The following is a 12,402-nucleotide window of genomic DNA, read 5'->3' as shown; positions in this document are numbered from 1 at the left end:
ACTCAAAGTATATCCCAGCCCCTCACTACAGCCTTGTGTAGAGCCAGATTCTGATTTTCAGTGTTCCACTTTTACTATGGATTCTCACATTTAATTCACAGTAAGGGCCTCATTTGTACAAAACTGTGCACCTATCTGGTGTTATGAACACTAGACTGAACATGACTTACAGAAAAATGCTGGGTTTCTGAATAAAGTGCTTGACTTGTCAAATTAAGTCTTCATAGGTAACCCATCAGAAGCTTGAGGAAAATACCCATTAAACCTGACATATTATACATATTAACAATTTACCACTATGGCCACATCTAACCTGCTTTGACAGACAGTGCTTTATTCTTGTCCAAATGTATCTGCTTTACTTTCTGCTGTGCTTACCAATACATTGCTTGGATTGCAGTAAAATATGATCTCCTAGAACTGCAGTCCAGCAATACTTGTGTGCTAAAAGCCGATGTACACCATCATTATCCTAGATTAAATTCTCAAACTGGCCCATTTAAAGTTCTTGTTGTAATATCAAGCATGTATGCGAGAAAGAAATGAAAGGGGGAAAAAACCCATCCCAAAATCTAGACACAAAGAGATTGCTTCAAAGAGATATTTATTACAAAATTAAATTCCAAATTCTACCTCGTTTTCCATTATCACCTGTAAAAAACACATGTATAGCTCAAGGGAACATTCTCCCATCCACACCATATGGTACAGTAATTGCACTGTAGTTAAAAGAATTCAGTTCAGACAGATGCACACACACATCCCCTGGCATTAGTACAAAAGGTTCAGGATATAGAACAGAATTACCAAAGAACCCCTCTCACTGTTGCTCCAAACTCTTGTTTAGCCAGGGGCAAGCTCTTCAAGGATGCCTCTAAACCCTGTCTCTTGAAAAACACAGTAAGCTCACTTGGCAAAGTTTTAGAATCAATTACAAATTCAGCAGGAGTGGTATCTATGCTAACATGTGACAGCGTCAGATATTATTTGCCATAACCATAGCCCTTGACATTCAAGTAAAGAGCATAAAAAAGTTTACAAAGGGAAGCAACTTGCAACCAACCATACAACCAAGGTGTTAGTACTTTAAAAGAGACAGAGAGTTTTCAGTCCTAACTGCTTGCTGCCAACAGCCCCACCCCAAGGAAAGCATGCTACGGAGGTGGTGTTCTATCCTCAGCCTAGCTTTCCCAGCAGGAAGAACCTTATGTTGTTCTAACAGTCCACACATTTTTGCTTTCATGACACACTTGCCCATGTGTGGGGTCATGGGGTCCCTTGCTGAAAAGGGGGGGAAAAAAAATCTTACCTCCATTCCCCATCTGGCAGAGACACAGGGCACTGCTAGGAAGGCTTTCACATTGCCAGCAGGATCCTGAGAGGAGGAAACAGTGCCTATGCAGAGTGCCAGCCCAGAGGGTTACTCAGTCACAGCAAGGAAGGGAAGCTGCTAAGTGTGGCAATGGAGAATTTCAGGTGAACGCCTTGTGTTTCCACGTTAACAGGTGGTTTACTCCCAAGTCCCTAAAAAACAATTCTCTGAAGGATTCAGGAGGGACAAGAGGGAACTACAGGTAACACATTTGTTTACCTTTCCATAACAAGGCTCTGGTTTTGCTCTCAGACCACGTGACAGGTATTAATTCACTCAGGCTACTACAGGATATCCTGTCCTACCCCTTGTCCAGGCACCTGTATGAAATGGGAATAGCCCAAAATTTAAGGAAAGCAAAGACATGACCTGTAATTTGGGCATTCTTCAAGAACCAGAAGGAAGGAGGAAGATATAAAAGAGTATATCCTGCCAATGCCCTTTGTGCATCAATCAGCCTTTCCAATCAAGATGCAAAAAGAAAACCCTGCACAGACTAAAGAGTGGTGGTGGCTCCAAGGGCTGCTAACAATGGTGGTAAACGGCGATGACACAAAATCCTCCACCTGGACCAAGGGCAACCTTGGCACAGAAATCTCCACTCAAATCCTCCTCACAGTCACATCTGTGTCTCATAGCATGAGTGGTGCAGTTCCTGGAAATAGGCCAGTCCCTGCTGCTGGAATGGATGTGTGCGTATCGATGTCCTGAAGCAACTGTTAGCAGAAACCTTTTAAGATGGATGGATTGCCTAGGATAAAGCTAGATGAGCCTAGAGGCCCTCTATCTATCTTTCAGACAATGAAGAGTTGAAAATAGAGTTTACACACAAAAAAGAATGTGAAGCAGGGAATGTGGCAGCCTGCAGCTTTTTGTGATTTGAATCCATGGATACAGTTTGATGAAATACTTTGTCAGTGATAAAAGGAGCCCTGTCAAGCAGGGTTCAAAGAGAGCAGCTGCTCCAGAGAACAGCACCTCTGGCCTCAGAAAGCACCATTAGCTATTTTCCACGTGACTGGAGAAGACGACTAATGAGCAGTTCTCAAAAAGAACCTGCACTCATTCTACAAGCACAACTGGAAAAACTGAACTGAAGCAACCCAAACTCCATCCCAAAAGCAAAGAGCCTCATGTCTGTACCACTTAAGATATTTAGAGACAGTCAGGAAGGGAATCCAAATTATTGTATTTTATTGACCTCATAAAAGTTAGTACTATGTTTCAGTAATAGCCTGACAGATTTTGTTTTAAGAAGCAAATACTGAAGGTCAAATTCTAACAGGAGTAATTTTTCAGTATTTTTCTGCTGAAAGAACACAGAGCTACATCAATGTACATATACTTGAAAACCCAACCCTTGGAGTCCAGAGAGTGCAGAGGAAATGTCTGCCCTCTAGTCTTCAATGTAGACCTTTCAATCCTTTTAACTCCAGATCAAAAATAAAAATTCAGCTGTTGCTCCCTCTTGTGGAATAGCTAGATTGTTTTTTCACTGTATGCCTCCAACCACTTACCATCACACAAGACCTAAGAAACAGTCTCAATGTCAATCAAATGCTCTCAAGAAAATTTCTGAAGTGACAGTTCTAAAGAAAAATAAACCTTTTGTTTGTGTTGAAACAGGAGCTGGACTTGTACACAGGAAAGTGGGATGGGAGCATTAAATTTGCCACCTTCAGCACTCAGCTGCCAATCCACATTCAAAAGATTATTAGTAATAAAGGATGGAAGCATCCTAGTCAAGAAACAGACTGGCTCATCTTCCTCAGGCAACTCCTACAAAACTGACCCCTTAATAATAATTGAAGAAACCAAGGTTACTGACTCAGTTTTTGCACTCCCAAGGTTTTATATGATGAATAAAGGGTGTTACAAACAGTAATTCTGAAACACTTACAAACTTCTTGAGATTTTTTTTGTTGTTGTTGTTAATGCTAAGGGGGAGAATGTAATTGTATGTGCTGGAAAAAAACTGCACTTTAAATCATGGCTTTTGCTAGCTCTTCTGGCAAATCCTTCCCATGACAATGGGACTCCCTTAGGGAAAGCTCATATTGAGGACAGCAATGTATTAAGCCAATAATCTCACCAAGAGATTGGTGGATCACATTGTTACAAGGCAGCACTGCACTGTCCACCTTCCACATTGCCAACAGTTAACAATTTGCTGCTGCTGTCAGATGTGGCAGGTTCTGAAGAAGTTTGCAGCCTTCCCCCACATGCTTCTTGCCTATACATCACCTCTGTGAATTCCTGGCTCATGCAGGTAGGAGCACTTCCTGCAATAACAAGTGGAAAAGAATCATCAAACCCAGCAGCTAATTATTGCAATGACTTCCCACCATGTATATGCAGCAGGTGATCAACTCAAAACCTTTAGAATCAAAAGCACAAGCTCATCCCATCTGAGCTAGTATCTATAGGAGTCAGTTTCTGGAGAGATGTGACATACCAAGCCAGAGCCTTACAAAGCAAGCAGCTGCCTTACTGAACAATGCTCTGGATCTCCACTAAAGAGAAACCAAAGCAAGTCTGACTGGAGTCTAGTCCCCCCCACAGAACAACTATGCTAATGCAGCCCTTCCATGTGATAGGAAATGTATTCAAACCCAAGATTTGGTAAGAGAAATAAATGCAGAGTCCATTTTTAAAGGCAGACACACCCACCTGTTCCTCTCCCTCTACCTGTAATTTTGATTCAAGGCTGTGAAGCAAAGCAAGAACTCTGAAATGAAAGGCAAGAGTTCAATGAAACATACACAAAAGAGTTTTTCAAATATTACTTCTTGAGACAGGAACACAGCTGTGATCAAAGTGTCATTCACGTTGGATACTACAAGGGAGCAACTTGAACTGTGACAAGAAATTGACCTTGGATGAAGAGTAGGAAATGGAATAAAAGAAACATAGACAAAAATAGACCTAACACAGGACAAAGGCACCTGATAAATCAAATTCCACTTTCTTGTAAGGGGTGGATTCAAAATCCAATGGCTCTTGACACTTCACAGATAAAGAATTTTTGCCTGGCCTCACATTTCCTTGTAATTTGATGTTCAGCAGTCTAGAGAAGGAACTTGTTCAATATGGGAACACTGAGCAGATACTTTGGCACCAGCAGCCCGTTTTGCAGATGCCACATGCATTGAGATGCATCCTTCCCCTAGAAGCACAGGCACTGAAAAAGCTGGGAACAAAAGCTGAATGACAGCTGTCTGTAAGATTTCCAAGCTATCATTACAGTCTGCAGTACATCCCCCTGCTGGTCTCCACAGCATACTGGGGCTGAAAATAAACCCCCTGTCATTTCTACTGTAATTTCCTTGTCACCTTCAGACAGAACTGAAAGAAGCTACAAAGAGCTGAGCTGGAACAGTCTGGCCCTGAAAACAGGCCTGCTAGGTGAGTTGTATAACTGATTAAAGGTGACCAGAGAGAAAGGCAGTATATAGGAATAAACAATTTCCATCTCTGCAGAGGGCCTGGGAGACAGGCAAGGCACAATGGCTCAGGAGATTTCAAACAGACCCTTTCAGTCAAATTTTAAAATCCAGGGTCAGAACAAAAAAACCTTTAGACAGCCAAGGCAGGTAGAATGAAGGTCCCCAGATACTTACAGTAAGCTTTCAAAAACCTCATCATAGAAAGGTTGTTAATCTTGATAGAAGTCCTATAGTGCTTCAAACTGCCGTGGTGCTTAGATGACAAGAAGGAAGACAGACACACACACACAGAGTGTACATGCCACTGCAGACAGCCTCCAACTTGTACTGGTCTGGCTGCTGGAATGCCATTGCTGTTTGACTGACATACACTGCTTCAAGGAATTGGCATTCAGGCAGCCAGTTGTCCATTAATACAATCTAAGGATTCAGGACATGAGTCTTTTAATTTAAGGGGACCTTGTCATCCTCTGCATCTTCCAATGCAGGCAGTGCAAACAAATGCCAAAGCAACAGGGTTCCTATACCCAGAGTCCTCCATGTCCTCAAAGCACCAGAATCAGCCTGACTTGCAGCAGATCTCTTGCTTCTGATCCGCTGTTCCCAGGCTTCCTTTGCTCTAGAATTCCCAGGAGTCCATCCACCGGAGCCCTGCCATGGGGCTGCTCGGGTTGGAGGCCATGGGTCCTATCATCCCATAGGACAGCGGATGGAAGAGGTAGAAGCTGTGGGAAGAAACCAAATGCCCATCAAACACAGCACAGTTTTGTCTCAAGAGGTTCACAGCCCAAAGGACCTTTGTCTTTGGGCTGCTCTAAGCTCTACTTGGAACCATCTAATCTCTGCTGAACTCAATATATACATAGCACATAGTTTTATCACATGTGGTATTTTCTCTTAGAATCTGAAAAAACCTACAATAATGAAAAATTTGCCTGTATTTGAGGAATATGTCACCATCATTGGGAATAGAACCACAAACCACTGAACGACAGGTTTGGAGGATAACAGTGTTCACACTGTGTGCTGCAACCAAAGAAAAAATCTCTGCAATGGAAAGATGCTCTATAATGCATTACAGGGACACAGATGTTGAATCTAATAAAATTTGAAGGTTTAGGATTGGGCTTGAGGATGTCTGACAAATTCAGCAGAGAAGAGAAAAGGGAACAAAGGCTAAGGATAATTAACAGACTGCAAAGTTTCCATTGAGATGGCAATTGTCACACATTCCATTCATAAAAAGTTCAGCTGCACTCACCTGTACAGGATGAGGAGAACCAGTGCCAGGAATCCACCTCCATACACCTTTCTAGCTGTAGTGCTGGGTGACAAGAACCCAGCACAGAACTTCAGTAGTGCATCCCAGGTGATTCCTAGGAGAAGGAAGAGGTAAAGTCAGAAGAACAGAGCTGCTGTATTCACTGACTAGGCTGATGAAACTCTGTTAGCACCAAAAGACTACGTCAATTTTTAAATTCATTTACCTTGGTAACCTTCAGAACCATAGAGATTGTTTTGTATCAAAGGTTCTTTTTGTCCTACATTTTCAGTGGAATAAATGTAAAAGAGATCTGGGTGCCAGATGCTAATCGGGTTGGTATAAAATCACAGGAAAAACTACCAAGGCCAAATTATAAACAGACATGACAGAAAGGTGTTGGCAGTAAACAAAGAGGGAAGTAACTTACATACAAGAATATATAAGAACAGTGAAATAGCAGAGACCAGGAATCCCAACTCTAAATTTAAATGCCCTAAGCAATAGACATGACTGCCTCTTCAGAGTGATAACAAAAAACCAACTAACTTACCAAGTAACCACCACCAAAAAACCAAAACCAAACAGACAAACAAAAAATTTGTACTGCAAGCTGTTTTGTGAAAAACATTTTGAGTTAGTCAATGCTTTCAAGTAGTTTGCACAAGCAAACAAAGCCTATAAAAATAATAAACCTTTTAGGCTGAAAAACATTCAATTTAACAGAATATCACCTTTTTCCCTACCTTGTCTTTTGCAAGACTCTAGTATTTACCTGTCAACATGCTGGAAAAAAGCATGGCAGGAAAGTAGTGGTGGAAGTAGAGAACTCGTCCCATCATAAAAAAAGGGAGGTAATGAAGGAGCCAGCCCAGTGTGATCTGCCCTCCAGCACGTAGCACGACTCTGGACAGTTCTGGAACACAAATAAACATACTTCAGCAGAGAAAAACTCAGCTACAGCTCCTATTTGCAAACCTTAACACACTAAGTAAACTCAGCAGGAATGATCTCTGCAGGAAGTCATTTATTGGTCTGGAATTGCTTCAAGCCTTCAAGCCTCTAGCTGCATTCTTTATAAACATACAAGCACTCTTCAGGACAACAGCTGCCAGAAAAGATATACAAAGTTCTAAGTCTCAAGGCATGGCAGGAGGTTGGCCGTGCTCTAAGTTAAGACCAAACATGCAGTTTTTCTGGCTGTGCATCGGACTAACCAGATGATTTTGGCTTCTGAAGATTTTCATTGTCTCTGCAATGAGAGCCATCCAGATGATCACTTTGTCAGCCCTTCCTGGAAAGAAGTGGTGCCTAGCTTTCAGAGCCTGGGGAAGGGACTAAGAGCTCTGGTGTCTGTATACAGCTTAGCCAATAACTTATTGTATAACTGAGTGGCTTCCCATCACATTTTAGAACTGACTTCCCATAAGGAGATCTACAAAATGAAGCAACCATTGATATAAACAGGAATGGTAAAAGTATGACTAATTAGGGCTTATGAAAAGCTTCAAAACCTTGGCAATGCACATAATAAAGGATCATTTTATCTCTTGCATTTGTCATTTGCTTTGCATAAATATCAGCAAACATTTCTTGTTTTAAGACACTGTGCAAACTACCGAGTACAGAGCACATGCAGAGCTTGATAGAAGGGCATTGATGAATTGGCCTGTATCCCTTGCAGCCAGTGTAGGTAGACATGCACTATTTTTGTAGAAGATCTGTGGTATTCACTATTAAACTACAGCTATGAAGTTCCCACTCTTTTGTGGACACTGCTTGATAATCCAAGCTCAGTGGTTTCCCACCCTTGACCCATAAAGTCCTGCCATCCACACACTTCTAAGGTTCCTGCAAAAGGCATTTATGAAAAGGAAGACTGACCTCACCTTTGAGTTCAGATGTCAGTTGGACACCTCGCTTCAGTGCCACTGCAGTGGCAACTGTTATCAGAAGATATAACCCAATAGTGACCAGATTTAGCCACCAAATCACCTACACAAGAGAAAAAGAAAGATTTGGGACTTCATGCTGGACGTGTGCAAACATTAAGAGTACAATAAGAGAGGCAGTCCAAAAGGAGAAGGAAGAGAACTGGCAGAAGCAAGACTAAGCTAAAGTTTGCTAAAGACATTGGCTTGGAACCTCTCACTCCAACTTACCGGGTTTCCAAGCAAATAAACCCGATAATCCGTCTCATTGACACCAGAAAAACGCAGTCCCTGAGGAAAGAGATCAGAAGGGAGAAAAACAGATATTCATCAGTCCAGTTTGTATTTTGCACAGCGTCTAAGGTGAGACAAATTCCCATCCATGCATTTCAGGTGCTACAAAAGAAAGCTGACAACATCTTCAATGCAATGACAAGGTGTTGTGCTTCAAAAGGCACTGCAAAAGCACTTGAAAATAGAAAGGAATATGGATTGATCAATATACCTGGTAATTGATGGGCCAGTGCCAAGGTTTGGATGTGACTTCATTGTCCTTTGGTTTGAGACCACTGTTTCCCTACAGATAAATTAACATAAAATTTAAATGAGCATGCAGCTATGCTGCAATGCCTGCCTACACAAACATACATCAATACCCTTCCCGAGTGAAAGCTGTTTTCTGACCTACATAAACACATCATCTTTCACAATGGTCACAATTAGGACTATGAATGTTCTAATACTACTGTGCAAGTGAAAATGGTTTTTGGGTAGCAAAAGAGGCAGTGTTCTCTCATTTATCTTCTTCAGCCTTTCTGTCACTAAGGATACGTATTGCATAAGCAAGACCTTTTTTCATTAAGAGACTACTGTGACAGGTTTCTCTCCTCTACAAAAAAAAAAGCCTCAAAGAATATTTCCATGGAAACTCATGCAGGTGCTTCCTTACCTGAGACAGCATTATCACTGATTGCCATGGAAACACTTTACAAAAACACTTTACAAGTACTAACAATAACGTGCTTGACTACTTTTTTTTCTCTTTAAAATCTGAGAAGAACTTCACAAACAGTACCAAAGAAAACCCTAGACTCCTTTTTCAAAATATTAACTTCTCATTCTCAAGGACTGAGGAGCTGGAAACAGATGGGCTTTGGCCAAGAATACAAAGAACAAGCACAGGAAAAGACTGCAAGAGCAGTCCACCTTGCAAATATTAAATCTTCTCTTTTTAAAAAATATATATTCAGAAATAAAAAGGAAACCAGAAATCACAGCTCCTTGATGAACTTGAAAAAAATCAGAAGCTTTCCATTTTCAATCCAAACACTTACTGGTTTTTTAAATACCTGTTTAGCTGATTTTCCTTATTTTGACCACAGTAATATCCTCCTGCCTCACAAATACTAAATTTTCTTTAAAGCCTTACAGGAAGGTAGGGAAAACATTACATAACTAGGCTGTAGCTAGATCACACCAACAGCAGAGCCAGGTATTAAGCACAAGGCTTCCAAACTTGGACTGGGAGGATTTAGCTCCAAGATCATCCTTTATTCTAAGTATAAATTCAAGTAGGTTGCTTGGGCATGCAAATTCTGCCCTAGCTTGCAGCCATCACCCAGATCTCTCTGAAAGTGCTACCTCTTTTTGAATGCAAGAGAGAGAAGGAAGAAAATTATAATCTGGAATCAATTATATCGTACCCGGATCATAACCATGTGGGATTCTAGCAGAATTTCTGCAAAAGAAGGCTTCAAAACATCCAGGCTGATATTGGGTACTTAAAAAAAAAAAAAAAAAAAAAAAAAAAAAAAAAAAAAAAAGAGAGAGAGAGAGAAATAAATTAGAGGTTTGTATGGTTTCCTTTTATTTACCTTTTTCATAATAAACTAAACTCTCTCCTCCTACAACAAATCTGTTTCCAGAACTTCTTTTAATTCTCTATGCAATTCATTCATACCCTAACCACAGTGGCTTGCAGTCAGAAGTATCCCCCAGTGAACTTTACAACTGTTATACTTCTAAATTTCCTCCTTTACTTCCAGGAGCAATAGAAATATATAAAAGTCCATGAAATAAATAGATTTGTATTTCTGGCTGCAATTAAGAGACATAGGCTTCACAGGCTGCTGTTTACCTGTAAATGAGCCATAAGTATGGAAATGCAAAATGAATTACAACAAAAGAGGAAATTCTACCAAGTCAACAGCCCAGGATTTCTCTCCTTTGGTTTGCATACAGTTGCTCACACAAGAGGAAGAACAGTAAGTGTTCTAATAACTCAGAACTCAGCCCAAGCCACCAGAAATCCATGGGATGAAGACTGTGTTGAACAACCCGCTCCAGAGGAGCCTGTGAAACATACCTAACTCTTGGATGAGGCTGCAAGGCCCACCTGCCATTACTGGCACATTTAGGTCGCTATCACATACTAATCACTTCTTGATGGTACTGCAAAATCATCATTTAGCACACCCCCAGGAGGAGAAGGGAAAAAATACACCAGAACAGACTGGATCCAAGCTTTTTTAAAATATCACTGAAATATATATGACATACACATATCAATGACAACAATTTCCAATTAAACAATGTTATAAATAACAGCCTGTATTGGAGTGCTTCACACTTTTGTAACACATTAAAATCTCAAAATCTTTTAGAAAGTCTTTATACTTCCACTACACTTCAAGCATTATCACCAGCTTCCAGTACAAACAGTGAAATAGAAAAGGGCTCTGCATCCCTGCACATACTCAAGTTTGCACTTAAGCTGGGAAAGAACACTGTGCAGAATGCCAGTTACTGCTACCTGACAGCTCATCCCTTCCTTTAAGCCAAGATGCACTCTCAATCAAAAAGGAAATTAATTACTTACATTTAGGGTTAATATGATCTTCAAAGTTCCAGAGGGAATTGGGTGTCTCCTTCAGGTATGGTGTGCAAGTGACTTCTACTTGTTCCCAGCCCCTGAGGATCAGCAGAACAGTTTACCACCACCCCACAGAAACACACAGTATTTCCATTTTGTGTTTAGTTTTTCCCCATTTAGCTTTATACTTCTCCATAATGCTTCAGCAGTTGCATTCTTACATAGTATAGCAACCATACAAAAACCACAACAGATCTGCAAGGCAGCTGACATCAAAATTCTACTGAATAGTTGAACCACATTTCTCACTTTCTCACCTAAAAAGCCCTAGGTGGACATGTGGGATTTTTGAAAATTATGGATCTTGCCTACTAAAAAGAAGCTACTTCCAATTCAACCCTCCAAAGAAAATCACCATCATCAATTTAAGTCAATCCATAGCCACAAGAATTGTATTATAGAAACAAAACAATTATCTTAGAGGATACTAATAACTGTTCTTTAGTCTGTCATCCTATGTCTAGCAGGTCACATCAAAGATTTTGTGAGAAAGTGCATCAAATCTGTCAGAAATATGACAGATTAATAGGGAAATTTCTATCAATCATGACTTAGCAAATTTCACTAATTAATTAATCCATTAAATAATTACCATTAAATTCTCTGAAGGACAGTGATTACTACACGTTAAATAAAAAATATAAAAATCCAGTATACTCTAACCATCCTTATTTGCAGTTAAGAAGTAGTTTTTTGCCCTCAGCTGTTACTATCATTAACATTTTGTGGTAATAACTTCCATTCACATAGCAGATTGTTAGTGGGGAAAAAAACCCAAACCCAATGCACAATGTTTTCTGAATGCACTTGACAGAGATTGGCTTTTTTGTTAACTGAACACATTATGTGTCCATGAGCCCAGCTTTATGCTGATGTCTAACTGGCATTTGCACTTCTGGCCAGGTAGTTGCCAGAGATACCTGCCTGCTCTGTGATTCAGCATCCACGGGATTCTTTGGAATCTGGCTTTTCCACAACACAGAGAAGGGAAACCTAGAGTTTTCTAGGGAAGCATGAGTGCACAGCCTCTGCCTCAGGATCCATGACAGCATCCCACATGGTGCAGCTTTACAGACATGGCACCTTGCTTCCATCAGCCTGGATGTCTCTGCATCCACCTCATCTGAATGATGAAGATGCATAATTCAAGGACAAGTAAAATCCCAGCACCTGCTAATAGCAGTTCACAACCACTGCCTCACTTCAGGTGCTGCATGCAAAAATGGCAAAGGTCTTCTAATCACAAGGTAAATTAATACCAATAGAAAGCAATTTTGAAGATTGTGGTACAGAACAGCATGAACTGCCCCAGTTTCCGGTGATTTTTGCAAACCCCAAGGATAGATAACATGTTAAATAACACATCTATCATCCCCTCCTGGCCTTACCAGAGGACAAGATCTACGTCCATGCCACTTTTGGATCTCTTAGTAAGGGATATTATTTTTCAGAGCTGCATA

The 12,402-nt window shown here is 40.6% G+C and overlaps 1 protein-coding gene across 6 annotated transcripts in view; it reads right to left on the bottom strand.

Annotated features, from left to right (window-relative positions):
• Nucleotides 1-587: 587 nt before the first annotated feature.
• The window catches only part of POMT2 (protein O-mannosyltransferase 2), a 27,862-nt gene continuing 16,047 nt past the window's right edge, over nucleotides 588-12,402 (bottom strand). For all 6 annotated transcript variants that reach the window (XM_064423752.1, XM_064423753.1, XM_064423756.1 and 3 more), the window contains 8 exons: nucleotides 10,889-10,980; nucleotides 9,714-9,790; nucleotides 8,516-8,587; nucleotides 8,242-8,301; nucleotides 7,969-8,074; nucleotides 6,855-6,995; nucleotides 6,080-6,194; nucleotides 588-5,543 (listed from right to left, as the gene is read on the bottom strand). In XM_064423752.1, coding sequence (XP_064279822.1) covers nucleotides 5,438-5,543; nucleotides 6,080-6,194; nucleotides 6,855-6,995; nucleotides 7,969-8,074; nucleotides 8,242-8,301; nucleotides 8,516-8,587; nucleotides 9,714-9,790; nucleotides 10,889-10,980 — 769 coding nt within the window. In that variant the 3' untranslated portion in view covers nucleotides 588-5,437. The remainder of the gene's footprint in view (nucleotides 5,544-6,079; nucleotides 6,195-6,854; nucleotides 6,996-7,968; nucleotides 8,075-8,241; nucleotides 8,302-8,515; nucleotides 8,588-9,713; nucleotides 9,791-10,888; nucleotides 10,981-12,402) is intronic.

This window comes from Passer domesticus, chromosome 6 (assembly GCF_036417665.1).
Source record: "Passer domesticus isolate bPasDom1 chromosome 6, bPasDom1.hap1, whole genome shotgun sequence".
In the NCBI taxonomy this organism is placed as follows: domain Eukaryota; kingdom Metazoa; phylum Chordata; class Aves; order Passeriformes; family Passeridae; genus Passer; species Passer domesticus.
Note: the sequence above shows the minus strand (reverse complement) of the source record. Positions and strands in the feature narration are given on the sequence as shown.